Here is a 25,191-nt window from a genome sequence, read left to right as displayed (position 1 = left end):
TGCTACCGTCTGGGTAGGAGATTCTGGGTCTGCCTGAGGCCGCGAGACTGTGTGTTGCTACCGTCTGGGTAGGAGATTCTGGGTCTGCCTGAGGCCGCGAGACTATGTGTGTTGCTGCCGTCTGGTAGGAGATTCTGGGTCTGCCTGAGGCCGCGAGACTGTGTGTTGCTACCGTCTGGGTAGGAGATTCTGGGTCTGCCTGAGGCCGCGAGACTGTGTGTTGCTACCGTCTGGTAGGAGATTCTGGGTCTGCCTGAGGCCGCGAGACTATGTGTGTTGCTGTCGTCTGGGCAGGAGATTCTGGGTCTGCCTGAGACCGCGAGACTGTGGGTGCTGAGATCGCGAGGCTGTGAGGTCTTGATATATATATATAATAGGAATTCCCTGTCCTTAGGTGGTACATATATATGTGGTTATTTAGGTGTAAAAAGGCCCTAGGGAGGGGGTAACGTTCTGGTTTGGGTCAGAAGGGCTTTGTAGAGCGGGTTCCACCCGATCCGAAAACCCAAGCAGAACACGGACCTAACCAGTGTTTCGAAAGCCAACAGTTGACAGGTGGCCCCCTGCATATTTGATGGAGTTAGGGCTCAGTGGAGGAGAGCTAGTAATATTGAAGTCTTGTGGACTCAGGAAGACGGAACTTCTGGTGACATTTTCCAATGGCCTAACAGATTCCCCCATCAAAGAGGTCCTTAAGAGTGCAGCTGTAGCCCTCCAATGGCTATAAGAATGAGGCTGTGGTGCTGGGGTAGAATCAGGGTTACGCGTCAGGGGAATGTTCGGCGAGAGAAAGGTAATAAGGCCCCGTCTCACCACAACTTTGTCCCATATTTCTAGGACCTTTTTTGTGGGAATGCCTATGTAGGCACCTCTGGGCCTTGCTTGCCTGGGGAGGCACACACCAGGTCCCAAAGGTGGTGACAGGTCACGGCACGATCCATTTGGAACCAATGCTGGACACGTTCATGTACCACACACTCTGTGATGGAGCAAAGATGGGAGGTCCAATAGTATTAAAGAGGTTACGACATTCCAACCCTCCCCGGTCCCGAGGGAGCATCAGCACTGTATTGGAGAAGCAGCTCCTCCCCTCAAAATAAGGGAGCGGATGTGTCCTGTTGCAGGCGTAGGATCTCTTCTTGAAGGATCGGCATAGGTAATTTGCATTTAAATTACCCACCCATGAGCCCTGAAGGCGTTTCCACTGGCGGACATCTTCTAGAATGGATTTCCAACACTCAGGCCAGGTGGCCATCGACCAGGTAGCTACGGTTATGGTGAGACGAAGTCCTAGGTATTGGATAGATCTAGGGGTCTATTGGAATGGTGTGAGGGATTGAACCGCCGGAAGGTCTGCTGGGGGGAGTTACGTTCAGAGCTTGGGACTTGGCCAGATGGATGTTGAAGCTAGAGACGACCATAAAAATCTAGAGAATGTGTACCAACCGCAGGAGAGATCTCTCGGTCTGGGCGAGAGTCAGAAGGAGGTCATCAGCAAATAAGGCGACCATGTGGGCACAACCCCCAAAGAGTATCCCTAAGACATCCTCCAATTGTTGAATGGCGGCCGCCAGGGGTTCTACCTCCAGGGCAAACAGGAGGGGCGAGAGAGGGCAGCCCTGTCTAGTGCCACTCTGGAGATGGATAGCCTGGGGCAGCCCTCAGTTGACAAGAATTCTCGCAGTCGGGGGGAATTAACAGGCCATGATCCTATTGATCATCACAGGGCCTAACTCTATCTTTTGGAGTACGGCCTTTAAGGAGGGACAACTGACCCTATCAAATGCCTTCTCTGTATCGAGCGAGACAAGGCAGGCGATGAGATTTCTCCACTAGGTTGGCCAGGCGATGGATGCTGTCCCCTCCCTGCCTGTTGTGGCTGAAGCAGTCCTGATCTTGGTTAATAAGAACCACGGAGGTACAGCTCGAGCCTGTTAGCTAAGATTTTAGCATATAATTATGCGTCGGGAATCAGAAGTGCTATAGAATGGTATGTGGCACATGATAAGGGGTCCTTGCCCAGTTACGGGATGAAAGAGATCTCCGCCTCAGACATAGTGGGGGTGAGCCCAAAACTGCTGTGAAGGTGTTAAAAAGAGCCAGCAATTGGTCTTGCAGGTGCGGGAGGAACTTTCAGTAAAAAGCTACAGGCAGGCCATTTGGACCTGGGGTTTTACCAAGATGAAAATCTTCACTGGGCTCGCTGGAGCTCTTTCAAAGAGATGGGTGCTGCAAGTAGTTCCAACTGGGAGGCGCCAAGATGGGCTCATCAAAACCCTGCGAGATAGCCATCAATGGCGCTGGGAGGCCCTCCTCACACTGGTATAGGGCCAGACAGACATTGCGCAGGGCCCGTTTAGCCCTGTTGAAAGTGACCCAGGCTCCCGGCGCCATCTGGATCCCTGAGATATGGGCATGGTCTTCTTGTTGCCGAAGCCTTCACACCAAACGGGCCCCTACTTTATTAGCCCCCTAAACGTACTTTTGTTTGAGCGCAAGGAGAGTACGCTTCACCTTGAACGAGCGATACGTCCGCAGTTGACCCTACAAGAGTGCTAGTTGACATTTAGTGCGCTTGGAGGGGACGGCATGGTCCTGCTGTTCCAAGTCTTTGATCTCCACAGTGAGTCCTGCCTCAACCAACCTAGCTTCCCTCACCTAGAGAAGGAGATGGAGATAGACGTAATCTGCGCTGTATTGTAAGTTTCAAGAAGCGACACTCCCCATTCCCAACCACCTGCAGGGTCTTAGAGCAGAAAGAGGCCTTACAAAAATCTCAACTCCAAATGCCAAGTGACGAATCAGATATTTGGGGTGTGCTATATGCAGAGTATCTTGTTGGAGGAGATGAGTCTCCTGCAAGAAACTCACTTCTGCATCCTGCTGGAGGAGACCTCATCACACCAGGTTCCTTTTATTAGGTGAGTTGAGCCCTCGCACATTGAGAGTCAGGAATTTAACCCCAGTGACTTGGACATTAGAGAGGGCTAAAGGTTAGGACGAGGTGCCCCGTGCAAGTAGGTGGCCTGAAATAAGTGCAGGAGTGGAGGGGAGAGGGGAGTAAGACAGAGCTGCGCGTGATGGTTGAGCTCAAACCCCGGCTCATGAAGAAAAAGTCAAAGGATGACTAAATGATACATACACCAAAATGTATTTTTTAAAGGAGCAAAGTCGGTGGTGAAAACGATTCTGGAAGTAACTGAACCAGAAGGTAAAAGAGACTATTCACTTTAGAAAGATTCTTATTTTGTAATATGACGTCCTGGAGCAAGAGAACCTGTGCGTGGTCTGCGCTGAAATTTTTCACCTTGCAACAAATTGGCTTCATAACTGGAAGCCTGTTTACAAAGTAATTCATAGCCACTAAAGAAACTCCACATAAGCCAATATATACATAGTTGGGATGTATTTGCCAGGCATGTGGAGGAGATGTAATGGTAATACCATCTTTAAGTCATGGCTCTCCTGAATTTAGGCAAATGTTCTATAAGGTTATACTCTGTATGGCAAATGGGCTGAAGGAGGTCTATTAATCACTCAAAAGAGAATTATGATGATGATAAAATATTTCCTCTTATTGACCTACTAGATTTCCTCATCTGAGAAGCACAGCGTTTCTGCAATAGAGACACCCATGGAACTTGAGGGTCCTGTGAAAAGCTTGTAAGTATGCTCCTCTATACCCATTTGTCAACCCCCTATACTCACCTCTAGAGCCAATGTTCTCACTGCTCTCAGCTGCTGTTCTTCATCTATTTTACCAATTGTTTCGAAAAAAACGAAATGGCGATAGCATGCGCACATAATATGTTTTTATTTTCTTTAGGCATAATGTTTTAAAGTTATAAGCAACAGATATAAATGCTGAAGGTTTGCAGTAATGTCAATAAGACAAACATAAAAGTGGGTGATGCTAAAACAATAATCGGATGGTTGGGCCAAATAATACCTTTTTTCTTTATGAGCAGCGTCCTTCTTTGCTTCCATCTCTTCCTGTCGAGCCAGCAAAGCTGCTGCCTTCACTGCGTCAATTTCTTCCTTAGTTTTGGCAAAACGTGCTGCTCGGTCAGCTCGATCCTTGAATGGGAAATCACAAAGGACAAATTAACTGATAATATTACCAGTATGCATTGACCAACATGGTATATATCATGATAAACCAAGCCAATTTGATCACGGAATTGGATGAACAGTGCAATTATCTACAATTTGAGTAGTTATTGAGCACAGCAGTGCAAAAATGGTGTATCCACCCTCAAATCTAAGTCACCATATCAAGGCCTGGATTTCATGAACCCTCCTCTTTTTGGAGATGAGGAGTAAGACAATTCATTTCAATAGCTCACACAGAGTTGCTGGTGAAATTTGTGTTGGGGCATAAAATGAAATCACTTATTTTTTATGAATGATGGAGTGTAACTTTTTTGACAGGATTTGTCTAGTAACAATTGAGGGTTGCATTTGTATAATTACTCACCATTCTAGGAAAATTATGTGAAATTACAAATAATTAGGCAAAATGCAAATTTTGCATTATGCGTGATATGCTTTTGCGTCAATTTTGGATGTGATGACCCATTTTATTCCAAAAAAGAAAGTTCCTAAAAAAGATGTGCTGCGCTCAACAGAAGTTCACATTCTGTTCGTTCACATTGTTACTGTGGTATAATTTTTCCATGAATGCAATATAATAATGCAGCGTAACTGAAATTTTGCCCAGGCCTAGTAACATTGGTGCAGTCTAAAATCATTTGTTTTAATAAACAGAACAGAATAAGCCAAAGACGTTTAGGGCTTATTGTCCTTTTTAGGCCATGTTTTTAGATCTGTCAGCACATCCAGAGAAACAGGATACAGAAAAAAGAATATGGTTTTAAAGTGGGGGGCTGCACTGTTTTTGAATCATACTAAAAGAGATTGTCACTTCATGAGAGACATGTTTTGTAGTGTTCTTGTTTCTGGCTCTACAGTGAGATGTAGTGAGGTTAAAGTGCAAAGGATCAATTGGGAAGGACGTTCCCAAGTTTTTTTTATATTTTACAAAAAACAGTTCCCATACTTTTTGTTGGAAAACCACCCTTCCTGAACAGTTAATGCCAACCTTGCTTTTCCCTTTGGATTTATTATTCTTGATAAACAGGGAGTTGTCAGCTGAGTTCTGGAGTGCTTCCTTCTATTGGAAAAACCGGTTTGCCCTAGCGAACAAGTTACTTACCTTCGGTAACGATGTATCTGTAAGAAACATTAGTTAGTTAGATTCCTCACCTTAGAATATCCCCAGGCGTCAGACTGGATCCGGAACAATTTTCGTCAGCAATACCCCTGCGCGTCGCTAGGCGTCGTCTGCGGCTCCGCGTCCGTCGTCGGCGTCGTGCACCGGAATGACGTCGGAGTACTTAGATGCCGCCCTCGCGCGCTGACGTCAGTTCTTGTACATAGCCTTCCGCGCCAGGAACGCAGAGCCATGCAAGAGACCGACACTGGTGACCAAAAATTCTAGGACCCTGAAAGGGATAGCCTTAACCCTAGATGTCAGTTCGCAGAACGGGGAGGATGGGTGGGTCGGTGAGGAATCTAACTAACTAATGTTTCTTACAGATACATTGTTACCGAAGGTAAGTAACTTGTTCATCTGAAAGAAACACGTTAGATAGATTCCTCACCTTAGAATAGATACCCAAGCAATACCAACCCCGGTGGTGGGTCTGCGAACCAAGATCACACCAGAAAGTCCTGGAGGACAGAACGGCCAAAGAAGCCATCCCTCCGGACTTGGCTGTCTAGGCAATAATGCCTGGCAAACGTGTGCAGCGAAGCCCACGTTGCCGCCTGACAGATGTCCTGCAAAGGGACTCCCCATCCCAAAGCAGTAGTAGCCGCTGTGGCCCGAGTAGAATGGGCGCGCAGCCCAACAGGCAGTGCCTTTTTTGCCAAGGAATAACAGATTTTTATACACAAAACGAACCACCGGGAGATGGTCCGTTTGTGCACAGCTTTTCCCTTCTTTGCACCCACGTAGCCAACGAAAAGCTGGTCGTCCACTCGGAACTGTTTAGTGCGGTCCAAATAAAAGGAGAGCGCACGTTTTGGGTCCAGACGGTGGAGCCGCTCTTCCTCTTTGGAAGGATGCGGAGGCGGAAAGAAGGTGGGCAAGGTGACAGATTGCCCAAGATGAAAGGGGGTCACCACTCGGTAGAAAGGAAGGACGAAGCCGAAGGACAACCTTGTCCGGATGAACAGATAGAAAAGGAGGCTTGGACGATAGAGCCTGGAGCTCACTCACCCGTCTAGCCGAGGTGATGGCTACCAGGAAAGCAGTCTTAAGAGTTAGAAGACGAAGAGGACAATTGTGAAGAGGCTCAAAGGGAGCGCACATCAGGAATGTCAAGACAAGATTCAAGTCCCACTGAGGCATTACGAAAGGGACAGGAGGGAACGTGTGAGTAATGCCTTTAAGAAAGCGTGACACTACAGGAGACTTGAAAAGAGAGGGCTGATCTGGAAGCCGTAAGAAGGCAGAGAGAGCAGCAAGATAACCTTTCAAGGTGCCCAGGGCAGAGCCCTGCCGGGCCAAAGAAAGAAGAAAGAGGAGAACCTCAGAAAGAGGGGCGGAAAGGGGATCCACAGCCTTTGATGTGCACCATGCCACAAATTTGTTCCACCGGCAGGCGTATACCGTCTTTGTGGAGGGACGCCTGGCTGCCAGAATGACATCACAGACTTCAGGAGGCAAGTCAAATGGCAGCAACTGCCGCCGCTCAATCTCCACGCATGGAGGTGGAGGCTGGACAGGTTCGGGTGGAGGACCATCCCCTGCTGCTGCGACAGAAGATCCTCCCGAAGGGGCAGACGTATCGGAGGATCGGTCAACATACTGAGTAGCTCGGGATACCAGTACCTTCGTGCCCAATCCGGAGCCACCAAGATGACTTGGGCCCGGTCGCGCTTGATCTTCTTCAGCACTCTGGGCAGAAGTGGTATAGGCGGAAAGGCGTACAACAGACCGCAACTCCACTCGCGACGAAAAGCGTCGCCAAGCAAGTGCCGCCTTGGAAATTCCAACGCGCAGAACTGCTGACATTGCGCGTTCTCGTCGGTGGCGAATAGATCTAACCATGGCTCTCCCCACTGCTGAAAGAGACCTTGCGCCACCTCAGAGTTCAGACGCCATTCGTGATCCATCATGCACCGGCGGCTGAGCTCGTCCGCTCTGGCGTTCAGAGAGCCCGCCAGATGTTGAACCACCAGGGTGATGCCCTGGTGTTCCAGCCATGTCCAGAGGCGCAGAGCCTCCTGACAAAGGGTCCACGACCCCACCCCGCCCTGTTTGTTGCAATACCACATGGCGGTGGTGTTGTCCGTGAACACCTGCACGACACTTCCCCGGACAGAGGGAAGGAAGGCTTTCAGTGCAAGACGGATCGCTCTCAGCTCCAACAAGTTGATGTGGAGGCGAGACTCCGCCGGAGACCAGAGGCCTCTGATCTCCGCCTCTCCCATATGGCCACCCCATCCCAGGAGGGACGCATCCGTCACTACGACATGCTCCGGTAGGGGTAGGGAGAGGCTTTTGCCCGTGACCCAATCGCGGTCCGTGAGCCACCACTGCAACTGCTGTGCAATGCCCTCCGAGATCAAGACATGGTCGGACAGGTTGCCGCGATGCTGGGCCCACTGAAACTTCAGGTCCCACTGCAGAGCCCGCATGCGCCGCCTGGCGTGATGCACTAGTAGGATGCAGGAGGCCATCAGCCCCAGAAGCCGCAACACTAGCCTGACCGAAACCCAGGATAGAGGCCGAAAGATGGGAATCAGGGCCTGTATATCCCGGACCCGCTGCTCTGGGGGATGGACCCGGAACTGCGCCGAATCTAGAACCGCTCCGATGAAGAGGAGCTTCTGAGAGGGGCTCAGGTGTGACTTCGGCACGTTGATGGAAAACCCCAGCAACTGCAGGAGATCCGCCGTAGTCTGGAGGTGGGAGACGACTGTCTGGGGCGAGCCCGCCTTCAACAACCAGTCGTCGAGATAGGGGAAGACTGGAACCCCTGATCTGCGCAGATGAGCTGCGACCACCGCCATCACTTTCGTGAACACCCGAGGGGCACTGGTAAGGCCGAAGGGGAGCACGGTGAACTGAAAGTGCTCCTGACCCACCGTGAACCGCAGGTAACGCCAGTGGGCCGGCAGGACGGGGATGTGGAAATATGCGTCCTGCAAGTCCAACGCTACCATCCAGTCTCCAGGGTCTAGGGCAGCTAGAACCTGAGCCAAAGTCAACATTTTGAACCGTTCCTTCCGGAGGAAGGCATTGACGTTCCGGAGGTCCAAGATGGGGCGTAGGCCCCCTTTGCCCTTCTTGGGAACCAGAAAGTAGTGGGAATAACAACCACGACCTACTTCTGGGCTCGGAACGCGCTCAACGGCCCCCTTGGCCAAGAGGGCTGAAACTTCCTCGTGGAGAAGATTCAAATGATCCCCCGAGATACGGTGGTGCTGCGGTGGCATGGCTGGAGGGGTCGTCTGGAAGGGGAGGGAGTAGCCCCTTCGGACGATTTGCAGCACCCACCTGTCCGACGTGATGGAACGCCAGTGGAGCAGGTGATGGCGAACTCTGCCGCCCACTGGCGTGGAATGGGCCTGAAAGTTCGGACTAGGAAGGCTTTGAGGCGGATGCTGCCGGGGTGAATGTGGACTGACCGCGTCGTCCTCCGGTACCGCCTCGGCGGAAACCACGTCCGCGTGCAGGCTGGTTCTGCGGCCGGTGGCTAGGCGGACGTGAGGAGGTGCCCCTTCCTTGGCCACGAAAGGAGCGAAAAGCGGAAGTTTGTGGCCGCGGGGCCGAGAGGCCCAAGGACGTGGCCGTAGCCCGGGAGTCCTTGAAGCGAGCCAGCGCACTGTCCGCTTTGTCACCAAAAAGGCGAGCGCCATCAAAAGGCATGTCCATGAGGGTGCTCTGGACATCCCCTGAAAAAGATGTGGACCGCAGCCAGGCGTGACGTCGAAGCGCCACCGTGGTAGAAAGCGCCCTACCCAGCGAGTCCGTAGTGTCGAGTCCACATCGGATTGCATGGCGCGCTGCATCTCTCCCATCGGCCAGGGCCGAGGAAAGCCGCGCCCGGGCCTCCTCCGGGCACAGTGGCAGCACGTCCTCCACCGCATCACACAGAGAGTGGGAATAACGGTCCAAGAGACAGGCGGTGTTCAAAGACCGCAGGCCCAAACTGAGCGAAGAGAACAGCTCCTTACCAAACTGTTCCAGTCTCTTGGAATCCCGGTCCGGAGGAGCGGACGGGAAGGAGGATTGGGAGGTAGAGGCCTGGATAACCAGACTCTCGGGGGTGGGGTGTTGGGACAGAAAACTGGGGTCGCCCGGAGCAGGGCGGTGGCGCCTGGCAACGTTCCTATCCACAGGAGGGACTGTGGAGGGCTTGGACCAGGTGCCCTGCAGAACGTCAGTGAGGGCCTCATTGAATGGCAGCAGAGGCTCAGTGGAGCATGCGGCAGACTGAAGCACCTCAGTGAGGATGTTAGTCCTCACAGCCACGGCAGGCAGCTCAAGCCCAAGGGCTTCGGCCGTCTTGCGCAGCACCACAGAAAAAGCTGCACCCTCCTCCGAAGCCAAAGTCGGAGGAGATCTGAATCCAGTGTCCGGTGAGGTATCCAACCCACTGGCCTCCCCCAGTTCATCTGCCCAGTCCTGTGCAAGTTGGCTCTGAAGGGCCATAGGGTCGTCCGACCCCTCCCAGTCGCCCCCGTCATCCGATTCCTGGTAAACAGGAGGAATGATCGGAGCCGGTCGATAGACAATATGTGTCTCTAGCGGCGTCGGATGCGGCGTCGGGCGGCGCCGCATCGGCGTTGGGACCGGACAGGAGCTGAACCGGGGATCGACGTCGACCGGAGCCGGCGTCGGGGGTGGTATCAGTGTCAGCGCCGGCGGAGGAGGCGTAACGAGGTCGACCGGCGTCGACGGGGGCCCAGGCTCGGGCCCCTCGGGGACCTGCGGCATCGGGCCAGAGCCTCCAACGGCGCCGGAGCCGCCGGCATGCGAGGTCGCTCAGTCGAGTCCGCGGGGCCCGAAGGCGCGCCAGCGGGCGTCGACGGCGGGGCCAGGCTCCTCATGGCAGAGAGGAAGGCACTGACCTCCGCCGGCGTCGCGTCAGTCCCAGGGACCGTCGGGTATGGGGACTTGCGCGGCTCCTGCGGAGCCGCGGGGGTGGAACCACCCGGACCCTCGGCCGAGTCGCGCGACCGGCGAGGGGAGTCCGAAGAGCGGTGTCGCTTCTTGGAGTGCCTCGACTTACCCGAAGACTTCGAGCCAGACGAGTGACGATGTCGAGTGCGGCATAGCGACCGATCCTTGGACCTCCTCCTGGACCGGGATCGAGAGCGACGCGGAGCCGAGTGGCGAAGCTCGAGAAGCTTGCGGGACCGCTCCCGCCTAGCTTTCGAGGTCAGGGCCATACAATCGGAGCACGACGCCGCGTCGTGGTCGAGGCCCAAGCAGTACAGGCACCGGCGGTGATGATCGGTCACCGACATCAGTCGGTGACAGTCGTCGCAGGCCTTGAAACCAGGCATCCTACCGGCACCAGAGTCGATAATTGACCAAAAGGAGTCAAAAAAGTTAGTCATAAATTGACTAAAGGGGAGCTCTCCCGGATCTGCGCTTACTGGCGCGGAAAAAAGAAGAACTGACGTCAGCGCGCGAGGGCGGCGTCTAAGTACTGCGACGACGTCATTCCGGCGCCCGACGACGGACGCGGAGCCGCAGACGACGCCTAGCGACGCGCAAGGGGTATTGCTGACGAAAAATCTTCCGGATCCAGTCTGACGCCTGGGGATATTCTAAGGTGAGGAATCTAACTAACGTGTTTCTTTCAGATACCACGTACAGTGTGATTGTGAGTTTCTAAAAATAAATTTTTTGAAACTTCTCAATTTACCTTACTCGGGGAATCAGAACTATCCCTTAGGTTACACAGATTTTTCAAGCCACTTCCATTAAGGAGAACAGCTGTAGTAGCTCAGGTTTCACAACTTACAAGCTCAGGCCGCTGACAGCAGGGTGTTGTGATGTGTGCTCAGAAGATTGGAATGTCATGGACATACCACGGAGGTGCTTGGCAGCCAAAATGTGTTACGGGGAGAATTCTAGGTATGTCGGTTGGACTTTGGTGCCCGAGGTGTAGGCTGCTCTTTTCGGTTGGTGTGACCACCAACAAATAAACTCTTCTCAACGCCTACCACCAGTTGATCTCTAGTAATGAGCTGCCTGGGAGGAGATGGCATTTTATATTCACCAACCTCTCCTGAACGCTAATGCTTCAAGAAATTGTCGACTCCTTGATCGCCCTCATCTGCACTCTAAGTTACCTGGCAGATTGGTGTTAATGGTATCTTGATGATGGAGCAGCTTCCACATATTTTCGCGCTGTACTGTGGCCATGCAGTAGAACGCGACAGAGCAGTTAACCAGGTACCGCCATTTTACATTGGGGTCACGTGTCGTTTACATGATCATGTGAATGCTACATCAGGAATTGTGTTATGAAGTAAGCGCAATTTGATCAGCTATCTTGAATTGGAAACTGCGTTCTGTGTGATGCGCAACTTTAGGATACTAGTCAGTCCATAATCACAGTGGCGTTAAACGCTCGCCTCCATCTTATTAATATCTGCAGCTTGCTGCAATTTGGGATAGCGTCTCTGGTGACGTGCAACGTTTGCCACCAGCTTCTTGGGAGTATCAAGTGGAATGACAAGAACTATGTTGTGCATGTGATGTAGATGTTGGGCTAATTGCTTTGCCAGAGTGCTTTGTTATACTTGATGGCACTGAGATAATGGCTATGGCAGATTCAGGATCAACTTATACGAAGGCAGGGGTAAAACAAAATGGGAAAATCTTTTTTTCAGTAAAAACATATCTCTGCTTCTTCCAGATATAAATCCAGTGAGTTATGGTGGATCTAAAATTGACGTACTGGCCTATACCTTTGTGAGGATAGAGTTCATGAGCAAAGAGGCAGTAGGGAAAATATATGTTGCCAGACGCAGTGACAACTTGTTAGGGTGGCATCTCCGGCGAGACATGGGGATGCCACTTAACCAAAATACATTAAAACAAGTCAGGTCTGTGTCAGGGGATGAAGAACATAAGGATATACTAACACAGTTTCCAAGTCTGCTCAATAGAAACTTAGGTCTCCTGAAAAATGTTGAGGATAAAAATAATTTTAAAAAGTAAAGCTGTTCAGCGTGTGCATAAAGTCAGAAAGGTTACAAATCTCATGCTGAAGCCTTTGAGGAATGAGAATCAGCGGTTGTTAACTTAGGCTATAATGAAAGAAAATGAACCTTCAGAGGGGCTCGCTACGGTGGCATTGGAGCCCAAAGAGCGTAGCATACAAATCAGAATACGTGTGGACCTCAGGGACTAAAGGATGCATATTTGGGTTGACCATCATCCTCTCCCTAACATCTCAGAAGCGTTGACTATGCTTGGTGGTTTTTATCTGTGATGAATTCAGTTTGTAGTTAGAACTGACAACTGGTACACATCTTTTCTACCAGGGAGGAGGTTGAAGCCACTCTGTATTAAGAAGTGGATGGAAGCATTGGAGTACAATTTTCTGGTCAAACAACTTCCTGGCGTAAAAAAACCAGCCGCTGTTTGTCCAGATTGCACAAAGATTTCGTGGATGAGTTGTCAGATGAGAGCCAGATAAACTGGATTTGTGAAACTGCTATTCCAGAGGATGAATGGAAGTTGGCGAAAGCGGAGCACAGTAAAGCCAAAGATCTCAAGGAATTTATTGTGAAGGGGTGACCAGTGTATAAAATGCTTCCGGTAAAATTGAGATGTTTTTGGAATGCGAGGGATGAGTTGAATTGGACGGGTTATGAATTGTTCAGGGGTGCAAGGGAAATTTCTCCTATATACCTGAGAGACATAAAGCAGGAGGGTTATCTTGGAAGAAGTTTCCCCAAAGACGGTGTAAGGAAGCTACACTGGTGGCCGGAAATTGATCGTGAAGTTGTAGGAGTGGTCAAAGATTGCGCTTTGTGTGCTCGAAATGACAAAGCAAATGGATATTGACTGTTCCATTGTCACCTGTTGAGACATTAGGTCTAATTTTGCTGGGCCTCTATCTTTTGCTTCCGAACGAGCATTGTGTTTCGGATTGTTGACTACATGTTGAAATGGGTAGTTACGAAATGTGTAAGTTCTATTGATACTGGAGTAGTGATAAGTTTCTTAAATGAGGAGTTTGCGCGAGAAGGGTTTTCCAATTACCTTGTTATGGACACTGGGGTACAGTTAATTAAACAGGGAATGCAACAGAATTTGAAGAGCTTTTCTACTGTCTATCAAAAGACAGCACTATATAATCACAACAGGCAAATGGACTGTATGGGCGTATGACTAGATTGGTCAAGTCAAGTGTCCAAAGGGCAACTGATTTGAAGGTACCCCTGTCTGGGATATTGAGTGAATTGTGGTGAGCATACTGGAACACTACAAATTCTGTAACCTGGAGGTCACCTTTGCTCTGGATGAGAGGGAAGGGTAGTAAATAGTAAATGGAATCCTGCATGAATGAATGTGGGTAAATTGTATTTCAGCGCATTATTGTATTGCATTTGTTCATTATTGTAGGAGAGGGAGATGTGTTGAGATTTATGCTAAGGAGATTGAAATGATGAGGACATTCTATTGGGGTGCGAAGCAGGCCAGGAATGTGTTGTGGAAAGAATTCGAGCTGTGTTGGTTGGAATTTGGTGCCTGAGGTGGAGTTTGCTCTTTTCATTTGGTGTGACCTACAGCAAGTAAACCCTTCAACACTTACCGCATGCTGTGTCCTTCTCAGAGGATTTATCTGTCATCTTGCACAGACATAACACTCCCAGCTCGTGCTGATCTCCTATACGGTCTCATTATTGTGACCAATTAAATATACTAGATCAAACAACTAAAATGGCCATGATCACTCCAAGTTGTTAACTCCTCACAAAGTCCCACGCCCGAGTGGTATGTCTGCTCCCCAACCCACCGGTTCTCTGATGCTGCATTAGGAATTTCAGAGCTCATCTGTGTGTTCATTTTGTTGACCTAGATAATAGTTTGGACTTCACATGGTAGGTGATTTGAAAGCCGCCAATGACACAGCCACATGGGCCATGCCAAACCCACCAACATTCACACACTGAAGCTCACTAACCTCCCCATGAGAGAAAATGGAAGAGGAGAGAAGTAACACTTCTGCATTTCTGCAGTTCTGACTTAGCCTTTGCAATTCTAAAAGTGGATTTTCAGACAATGGCAGTCAATGGGATAAATGATTCCTCCATGCTCCTGCATTGTCACATGCTAACAGTAGGAAACTGTAAGCTATACACAACAATGTTGGTTTAAATGTACAGACGTTTTAATTGAAGAATACCAGGACTCTTCTATTGGCAATGTCTGCACATTTAATGCACTGCACACCGTCTGCCCCAAATCTCCCATTTACCATCACACATCCGCTTCACAATCAGAATAAAACAGATACTTTCACTTGTCCACGCCTGCCTCCACTGGTCTAAAAGTTCCCCATCAATTACCAAGAGTATCCCGGAAGTATATTTCTGCTCTTTGAAGATTAAGAGATTAACCCCCTCTACCACCCCCATTACTCAGCAATGAGTGTGGTTACTAGAGACTGAGATGCTGTACGAGTTAATTTGATTCAAATCATCTAGTAGTGACTAGATGTTACTGGTGCCAGTATTATTGAGTGCAAGTAGAAGTACAGGAGTTAATGCTAGAGCAAGTGTCATGGCCGGGGTGAGTGAGCTTAATGATGCAGGTGTCACTGCGGGTATGAGCTAAAGCGCCAGTACAGGTGCAAGTGACAGTAAAGGTTTGAGCAAGGTGAGATGAGCCTACCGGTGCAAGTTCCAGTACATGCATGAATGAGATGCAAGTAAACCTAATGTGCAACTTCCTTTGCCAGTTACTAGTGCAAGTGGCAGTAAGGTGTGAGTGAGCTTACTGGTGTAAGTAAGTAAGTACCAGTGGTTTTATGAGTGAGTGTGAGAGCGAGTTTACTGATGAGTGCCAGAGCAAGCGGGAATGATGGTCTAAGTGGGTTTATTGATGAAAGTGCCAGAGCAAGTGTGAATGCAGGTATGTCTGCGCGTGACAGAGCAGGACTAACTTCTGATGTAATTGTAAGGGTCTGTGCTTTAGCACTGCTATGTGTTGCATGTTTAGATACAGATTGAAGATACCACGCACTCCTTTTGTGCTAGAATAAACAATTTAAACAAGATGATGGCGTGCTGAAGAGGAGGCGTCCTCTAAACCAAGGCGGAAAATGTAGTCAATAGATGCACTGCCCAACACTGGGCAGTGTCCCTCTTATAGCACAGCAATGGGCGACAAAGTCGCTGGAGATCAAAATGATAATGCGCCAGGTGATTCAAGAATGCTTTATTAAGCAAGAATATCCAATGTTCTCTTGGAAATGACAAATCAAATGCTGAATAAATTCCAAACTACTTTTAGAAGAAACCAAAGGAAAATCCCCGATGCATTTCGGGTAAATGACCCTTCGTCAGGAGGAATCCTAAACAATGAAAAGGTAGGAGTAAATATCGCAGCCCCCACTGTAATAAACATGTATAAGCATTGACAGAGTGTGTAACATGCGTAAGTGTAAGTTAATCGTGGAATTTAAAATATCGTGGCATTGAAAAAATCGTGGCATTGAAGAAAACAAACTGATATGACATGGTACGCGAACCAAGTGACACGAAAGAGGGAGAATGCTCGAAAAATTATATACAAAGAACCAACACCGGTGGTGAAGATTCGAGGTGATGTGTTTAATGTGCACCAGGTAAAAAGATATAGTGACACCAAAGCTAACGGCAAGAAAATACCAAGTGAAAAAGAAACGAGAGTACAACGGGCATATATAACACCCGCTATAAACGTGGAAACTAGCGGAAATATGGCAGCGTGAAGTGGTGTGTAACCGCGTTTAAAGTTGTGCAATACAGGTAATTAAAATATAGTCCCAACCGGGAAAATGCGCAAATGATCAAAACCCAACAGCATGCGATGTGAAGTTACCTCGGTTTGTTCAAAAACGGACATCAAATGAGTGCTCGCGTGAACTCTATTGTGTGCTACCACCGAGTTTGTGTCTTATACGTGCTAAACATTGAAAACGGACACCTAAACGGCGGCCATCTTGAAGTAGGCAAATCAATAGTTAGCAAAATTTGACGCCGCTATACGAATGCGGTGAGATAACCCGCTCATGTCGAGTCTAGTGTAATTTGCTGGGGAAAATAAACATGGTGCAACCAGTAGTGGAAATTAGACGAAAAATGAAAGGAAATAAATAAATGGATTACGTGGCTTAAACAGGATCAATAAAGTTAAATGAAAAAGAAAAAAGATAAAGAAGACATACGGAAATAATTAAGTAAAATAATAGGAAAAAGGAACAAGAGAAAGAAAGAAAAACTAGTGAAAAATAACCACGAGAATACGAGAGAATCGAGCGTAATTATTTCCGTATGTCTTCTTTCAATTTTATTATCTTATAAATAACCTCGTACATTTTATATTTGTTCTCGTAGGTTCTCTCTCAATTCTACATGTTTCTCTTATTAACTTTCTTCCATCAACTCCCTTTTTTCCTCTTTATCTTTTTTCTTTTTCATTTAACTTTATTGATCCTGTTTAAGCCACGTAATCCATTTATTTTTTAAGACACAAACACGGTGGTAGCACACAATAGAGTTCACGCGAGCACTCATTTGATGTCCGTTTTTGAACAAACCGAGGTAACTTCACATCGCATGCTGTTGGGTTTTGACCATTTGCGCATTTTCCCGGTTGGGACTATATTTTAATTACCTGTATTGCACAACTTTAAACGCGGTTACACACCACTTCACGCTGCGATATTTCCGCTAGTTTTGACGTTTATAGCGGGTGTTATATATGCCCGTTGTACTCTCGTTTGTTTTTCACTAGGCATTTTCTTGCCGTTAGCTTTAGTGTCACTATATCTTTTTACCTGGTGCACATTAAACACATCACCTCGAATCTTCACTACCGGTGTTGGTTCTTTGTATATAATTTTTCGAGCATTCTCCCTCTTTCGTGTCACTTGGTTCGCTTACCATGTCATATCAGTTCGTTTTCTTCAATGCCACGATTTTTTCAATGCCACGGTTTTTTTAAATTCCACGATTAACTTACACTTACGCATGTTACACACTCTGTCAATGCTTATACATGTTTATTACAGTGGGGGCTGCGATATTTACTCCTACCTTTTCATTGTTTAGGATTCCTCCTGACAAAGGGTCATTTACCCGAAATGCATTGGGGATTTTCCTTTGGTTTCTTCTAAAAGCAGTTTGGAATTTATTCAGCATTTGATTTGTCATTTCCAAGAGAACATTGGATATTCTTGCTTAATAAAGCATTCTTGAATCACCTGGCGCATTATTATTTTGATCTCCAGCGACTTCGTCGCCCATTGCTGTGCTATAAGAGGGACACTGCCCAGTGTTGGGCAGTGCATCTATTGACTGCATGTTTAGATACTACATCCTGCCTCTGAAGGCTGCATCAGAAGAAGCTGTAAAAATAGCACGTCTTATTCTCACTTTACGACTTGTGGGAGTTCAAAAACCTTATAGAAGCTTGGCACACAATGAGAATTCTCGTTCAAATATGCAACCAAAACATACAACTAAATAAACAACAAGTTAGTGGTACAGAAGAAGCACAACTATTATCATTCACACTGGACAGAACCACAAGCTACCTGGACAATAAAATGATGGACAGAATGATGAATTGGCTACAAATCTTACGCTTAAGGAATCTAGCTGCACATTTGTTTATATAACAATCGTTTCCTTGTATTTCTATACTTTCTCAATGGCACTCATTTTTTAACATTAAACTGCTGTGAGTTATTATCAATGATGAAGGTTTGTTAAATATTCAGTGAAGCATTTACTTTCCACTAATTGCACACTGAATGGATATGGACTTCATCCCTTCTGTCTCTCTGCATCTGGAATTGCTGTTTCAACTGCTACAGAAGGAAATTGCAACACAGACAGCGGCGAGCGACGCCGTAACCTGCACCGAAGCCGTGGGCACCGCTCGTGAAGAGCACAACGCACCGCCCCGACTTGCACCGTAGGCCCGACGCCTGCTGACGCCGTGCCGCATCGACTTCGGAGCCGCCATTTAGGCCGCTGCCTGCACCGAAGCAGAGGACACCACTTGTGACGTACAATACGCACCTTCCCGACATGCACCGCAGCTCCGAAGTCAGCGACGCCAGTGCTTCATCTACGCGGAGCAGATACTCGACGTGGGCGACTCTCAAATTCATCGACATCGCACTGCCGTAAGGAACCAACGTCTCACCTCACCTGGGCTGCAGTAAGGAACAGAGGCATCATCTCCCCTGGGGTCGTAAGGAACAGACGCCACAGGCGCCAACGAAGCCTCACCTCCCTGACGCCGTGCACCGTCTTTGCTTTCATCAATTCCAAGGTACTGTTCTTTGTGATTCTGCTGGACTCTGGGCCAGACGCCGCGCACCTAAATGGTCGGCGCAGTTCTTTGGGATTTTCATCTGTCACAACGTCGTAATAACTCCAGGTGGAGTTATTTATTGCTACAAGCTTTATTTGAGTGAATAACCTATTTTTGAGGATATCTTGATACCTGTATTGTGGATTTTTGTCGTTTGGTCTTGTTTTGGTTTAGATAAAGATTACTTATTTTTCTCAACTGGTGTGGTGTCCATTTGTAGTGTTTTCACTGTATTACTGTATGTGTTCACAAACATTTTACACACTGCCTCTGAGATAAGCCAGTCTGCTCGTGCCAAGCTACCAAGGGGGTGAGCAGGGGTTATTTTAGGAGTGTATCCCCCTTACCCTGACTAGAAGCAAGGGCCCCTATTTGGATAAAAGGTACCTATCTCTTCCAACTAGAGACCCCCATGTCTAACAAGCCTCTAATGGATTACCTTCAGCAGGCTTGCCCTCAGAGCCAGTTGGGCCCCAAGGATCCAGTGAGGGATCCGTAACAACTCCGGTCGAGTGATTTTGACGCTCCCCTGCGACCACTTCAGTGCGGACTCTCCCGCTGATGCCCAGCAGTGTCGCTGCTCCAATCTTCATTCCAGACGCCAACATGAAGCTATAAGGGCATCATCTGACGCCAGTTCCGGCACCAACTGGATGCAGGCTCCTGATTTTAGAGCTAGTGCCTTAGTCCTACGACAGGCCCAGATTGAGAGATGATTGGAAGGAGTCTGCAGAGCCTTATGCATCCCAGTCACTAGAAGGTCCTAAGGACACCTAGTATGAGGATCTGGCGGATGCCAGTGAAATTGTCTCCTCCCCAGACACTGGCCTTATCTCTCCCGCTATTGTGGCTACGGAGGAAGTTACAATGATTGTGCAGAGGGTGGCTGAAGTTCTGGACCTTACACTACCTTCAGTGGCAGTCAAGATAAACGTCTTGGTTTAGCCAGGAGTTGCCCTGACCAAACCATTAGTCCCATTTAATGAAGTCCTTACTCATATCCTGCTCAGGGCCTGGTCCAAACCCACACAAGGGGTGCCTGTACATAGGACAACTGTCTGCCATCGCCCTGCCCCAGGGGACCCCAATTTCATCACATTGCATCCCGCCCCAAAAACGTTTGGTGGTCCAGGCCTTCACCTTCAAAATCAACCCCAACGCATTTCCTACCACTCCACCTGATAGGCAATCCAAAAGGCTGCATACATTCGGGAAGAGGATGCTCTCTTTTGCCAGCCTCGCTCTGCGGTCGGTGACCCCCTTGTGCCTCTGGGTTGATACTCCCATAGTATCTGAGACTCAGTTGCACAAATGCTGCCCATGGTCTCGAAGGACGCCCAAGCCATACTTTATCAAGCAATTGCTAATGGGAGAGATGCAGCCAAATTTGCCATAAGATGTGGTCTGGGCACGACAGATTCGCTGGGCAGAGAAATGTAACCTCCGGTGGCACTTAGGCGCCACATCTAGTTGAGAACCACCTGCTTTCAGGTGATGTCCAGGCCTCACTCATGGACATACCCTTTGATGGATCCCGTATGTTTGGAGAGAAGGCGAATCACTTTAAGAGCAGCAGGACTATGGCCAGTTCCTTGGGCCTTTCTACGACCCCTCGCCAATCCCCAGTCCACCTCAGAAGGGGATTTCAACTGTGTCTCTATCCACCCAGCCATCATGGGCAGCAAGTTTCCCAATCTTTTTGTGGATGGGGTTGCTGTGCCCACAGACTACGTGGGACAAGTAGCCTAAAGTCACACCAGTCCACCCGCCACCCCCTGCAGACTCAAACCATAATGGGCATCAATGGAGGTCAGGAATATCCGATAGTTGGGTTTACAGCTCATCCAAAGGGGCTACTCCCACCGCTAGTGACCGCCCCTCCACCCATGCCGCCCACTTACAACATGCTGGTAGAGGATAACCACTCATTGCTCCGTCTGGTAAGTGCTGGCGCAGCCACTGAGAGGGTGCCGCCATCAGAAATAGGTTGTGGTTGCTATTCCCGCTACTTCCTGGTGCCCAAGGACGGAAGGATCCATCCTATTCTAGACCTGTGTCTTCTCAATCTCTTCTTGAAAAGGGTGAAATTAAAAATCCTCATGCTCGCGCAAGTCCTGTGTGCCCTGGAACTGGGAGACTGAATGGTAGTGCTGGACTTGCAGGATGCATATTTCCACATCCCCGTCCTTCCTGCCCACAGAAGTTATCTTCGTTCATGGTGGGCCAAGAGCACTTTCAGGTTTGCAGTGCTCGCCTTACCAGCGCCCCTCGGCTGTTCACAAAAGTGATGCGGTGGTCGCAGCTCATCTGAGGAGGTTAGGGGTTTCAGTCTTCCCCTTCCTACTACACGACTGGAAGTTGAAGGTGACCTTGCCCCACGCCGTTGTCACCCACCTCCAGACTACAGTGAACTCTCTGCCTTCGCTGGGGTTCACTATCAACGACCCGAAGGCACACCTGACTCCTTCTCAGACGCTCCCCTTCATCAGAGCTGTTCTGGAGATGGTGCAGTTTTGGGCCTATCCTCCAGAGCGGTGAGTCGAGGATAGTCAGGGTATGATGCTGATGTTGCAGCCTCCATCCTGGATTTCCGTGATGCTGACTGAGGTTGCTGGGCCTCATGGCCTCCTTCTTGGGACTGTTGGAATATGCAGGCTCTGCAGTGGAGCCTGAAGTTTCAGTGGGTACGGCATAGGGGAATCTCTCAGACATGCCAAAGAAGTTTCTTTGCTAAACAATATAATTAATTGCTTAGAGGTAATAACTCAAAGACTAAGCCAATAATCCAAGGGTAAATGCACTCCACTTCAACGTGCGTTCATTGGAGCAGTGAGCACCTTTTTCATCTCGACTCGGAGCTGACTATTCATTGGCAGTCTCAAAATTATATATATTCTTTTCTATACGGCAGAGAGTGGCATGATTTGTTAATTGTTTGTGTTAATTCTTTTGGATTTTATAAGATTTTTAACTTTTTCCTCAATTATACCGCTTTAAGTATCATGATGTCTTACCAGCAAAGTTTGCAGTTCTTTGGTTTGTGATCTACTCTAGATTAAGGTATTAAAGATATGTTTTATGGGGATTATTAGTAACCCTAATTTTGTATGAGTCAGATACCTTGAAAAGATTCTGTTGTACTCTGTACATTAAGACACTGGTAACCATGTTGTAAGTTTCTAAGTCTTCTTTATTGGTTCCAGTTCCAAATGATAGCAGTCTTAGTTCAGCCATGTACCAGCTCCTACACCAGCCCCACCAAGAGCAGCCTGCCTGGCTCCTCAGCCCATCTCCAACTGTCACCACTCACCCACACAGGCACCTAGACATTCCACGCATCACAGTCACACCAACATTCCGTTACCATCTCTCACTCTGGCTGAGCAGCTAGGAAGACCTCGGCTGATAACAATTAAATGTAATACTCAGGATATAACATTATCCCTTTCCTTTTAAAATGAAAACAAAGATTACAATACTAAAGCAGAGAACTATACACAAAAGAAGAAGTAATGTTCGTAACTCAAGGATGCAACTAAAAGTAAAAGCATAGCAAAAGAGAGAACAATGCAAATAAAGAAAAGATGGGCAAAATACGACATATAAAAACATGCATCAAAATCCCCCATGCTCCCTCATGAAGATTATCAAGTCATATAGTTATTAAATCACAAACCATGTTAAAACGCAGAAAAGAAAACTAACAGCGTACTATTGGGAAAACACCAATCTCATCTCAGTACAAACTAGCAATAACCCCATCCTTCCCCATGAACATTTGAAAATAAAGTAGTGAAGGGTGCACACACCCCACGACAAACACCCAAGGCCAGAAACAGACAAGGGTGAACCAACACTACCGATACACGTGTACCACAATATGGACCATATAGAGGGTACACACAGTGAAGCGCAGAGCGACTTACACACGACCCCATCTAAAGCGCGGGGCGACTTACACAGGACAACACGTGATGCGCAGGGCGACTTACACACAACAACATCTGAAATGCAGGGCGACTTACACAGGACAACACGTGACGCGCAGGGCAGGGCGACTTACACACAACAACATCTGAAGCGCAGGGTGACTTACACAGGACACCACGTGAGGCGCAGGGCGACTTACACACATACAAACAGACAAGACGTGCAGCGCAAGGCGACTTACACACATTGATCACGACACAAAACCACATATGTGACGTGATCCCAGTACATAGAGATGGGAAACCACCTACCAAGACCAGAACCACACTCATCTAAGGAGTAACAAGTGATGTCCACCCACCAGGAGACTAGGACGTCCCAATCAATAAAACAACTTAAACTGGGGCATCACGAAATTTGAAATATTAGATATTACTAATACCTTTCCACATACTGTAGAACACTATAGATCTGTGTCCCATACCGGGGAGCGATTTCTCACCCGAGTAGACGTGGCAATTGTATTAATAAACACAATAGAATGTTAACCCACATTGCAATGTACATGAAAACACAATATTAGTCTTAAACAGAGAACCCAGAGCAATATCACACGATAAATACCATGAGTAATAGGTAAACGTCACAGGGCATACCAGAATCCATAGTGTAACAAGTAAAATCATTTCATTTGTGTACACAAGTAAATGGATCTTCAGCAAAATGAACCTAAACTTGTTGGTCAAACATTACTCATGGTCATTATGACATGTGCGGTCTTAATAGAGGTGAAAACCAAGTACAGGAAACAGAATAGCCATATTCAATGCTTATCTCTTGCCACCCCTGCTCAAACCTCCTCCAGCATCTGCAAGAATTCCTGATGAGAAGGTGAACTTTCACCTATCCAGCGGCTGTAAGAGTCATCCAGAAAATGTTAAAGAGCCTTAATGACCTTCCACTGGAAGAAACATTGCATTGTGCTATGAGCCCGGACACTGAAGAAACGTGGTTGGCAAAAAAACAACCACTAACAAAATCGAGAATGCAGAAGGATACAATCCCAAAATGGCAGCACGTAATCGGCGTTACGCCGGGTGGCTCCAGGCGCGAAGGTGCTCCGAGAACATCCAGTGTAGACAGCATACGCAATAGAGAATCCCACGACGAACAGTGCATCATGAAGAAACCCACGAAGAAACTTCAGGTGACAGCGCGCGCTGTTTGAGACTCGCGCCTACGATGTTTGTGACTTGCGCCGGCGTGCTGTTTGTGACTCGCGCCTCCGCTGTTTTTAAACAACAAATACAGTGGTTTAACTGTCATAGCCAAGGAATAGGCCTCACGCGACGATTAAGATAATTGACAAAAAAAATGGTCTCACCAAAATTACTAGCTCTGTGCGCTGACACCTGGGCAGAACTGTAACTGTGCCAAAGCGGTACACACATTTTTGCCAGTACACACATTTTTGCCAGAGAATCAAAAAGCACTCCACTGGGAAGGATGGAAAAAGCCACAATTACTTCACAGGAACCACTGCTCCTAGGTGGCCTCTAGGACATACTCACGAACGAAAGTCAAACACGATAATTCCCTTCCTGGGCATCCACTCCAAGGAATTATAAGAGACCTCTTGATCCAGGGCAGTAGCAAAGGATGAAGGAGACTTATCAGCAGGCTAGACATACGTAATTGTTAATCCTCCACTAGATGACTACATCTCGCACTGCGCTTGTGGATTTCACAGGGTCATATAATAATATTCTGATGTGAACAGATCCCCAGGCACATTACTTCCACAGTGTTCACTGACAAAACTAGAACTTCCTATGTGCCAACAAAACACCAATCTCAGAAGAACTACACCGCTCCTGTGAAAACATTTACTGAGTTAGACCATAACTCATAACTTGAACAGCCACAATTCCTTTGCGCAGTGGATACATCCAAACGACAGATTCAAAAGGAAGTGGTAGGGTGAAAGTCAGTCCATTCATACCCTAACATACAGACCATACCTGTGGTCAAGATCATGGAGCAAGATAAGGCAGGACACAGGTTGGGGCCGTCCGATGACAGGACACTGGTGGGGCTGGCTAGCCTTTTACTCCATTCTGCTTCAGGTATTTTTCTTTCTTTTTTTCTTTGTAGTTGCGCTGGTTACAATGGTTTCTTTGTAGTCTCTGGGTTACTGTTCAGTCCATAAGTACGCTTGTGTCCAGGTCCGCTCGTCGCCAAAATTATGTTGTACTCTGTACATGAAGACACTGGTAGCCATGTTGTAAGTTTCTAAGTCTTCTTTATTGGTTCCAGTTCCAAATAATATCAGTCTTAGTTAAGCCATGTACCAGCTCCTACAACAGCCCCACCAGGAGCAGCCTGCCTAGCTGCTCAGCCTATCTCCAACTGTCACCACTCATCCACACAGGCACCCAGACATTCCACGCATCACAGTCACACCAACATTCCGTTACCATCTCTCACTTTGGCTGAGTGAGCTAGGAAGACCTAGGCTGATTACAATTAAATGAAATATTCAGGATATAACAGATTCCTTTTTCGATTACTTTTCCAAGAAAAAAATATGTTTATTAACCTATTTCAGAGGTAGTGGTGGAAGGACA

General features: G+C 48.0%; 1 protein-coding gene across 2 annotated transcripts in view; it reads right to left on the bottom strand.

Moving 5' to 3' along the window:
• The window catches only part of UBXN4 (UBX domain protein 4), a 225,517-nt gene that overhangs the window by 111,633 nt on the left and 88,693 nt on the right, over positions 1–25,191 (bottom strand). For both annotated transcript variants that reach the window (XM_085647528.1, XM_085647529.1), the window contains one exon: positions 3,950–4,077. In XM_085647528.1, the coding sequence (XP_085503654.1) occupies positions 3,950–4,077 (128 nt within the window). The remainder of the gene's footprint in view (positions 1–3,949; positions 4,078–25,191) is intronic.

This window comes from Triturus cristatus, chromosome 3_2 (genome assembly GCF_964204655.1).
Source record: "Triturus cristatus chromosome 3_2, aTriCri1.1, whole genome shotgun sequence".
NCBI classification, from domain to species: domain Eukaryota; kingdom Metazoa; phylum Chordata; class Amphibia; order Caudata; family Salamandridae; genus Triturus; species Triturus cristatus.
The sequence above is the reverse complement of the archived record's forward strand: the minus strand, read 5'-3'. Positions and strand labels throughout refer to the sequence as shown.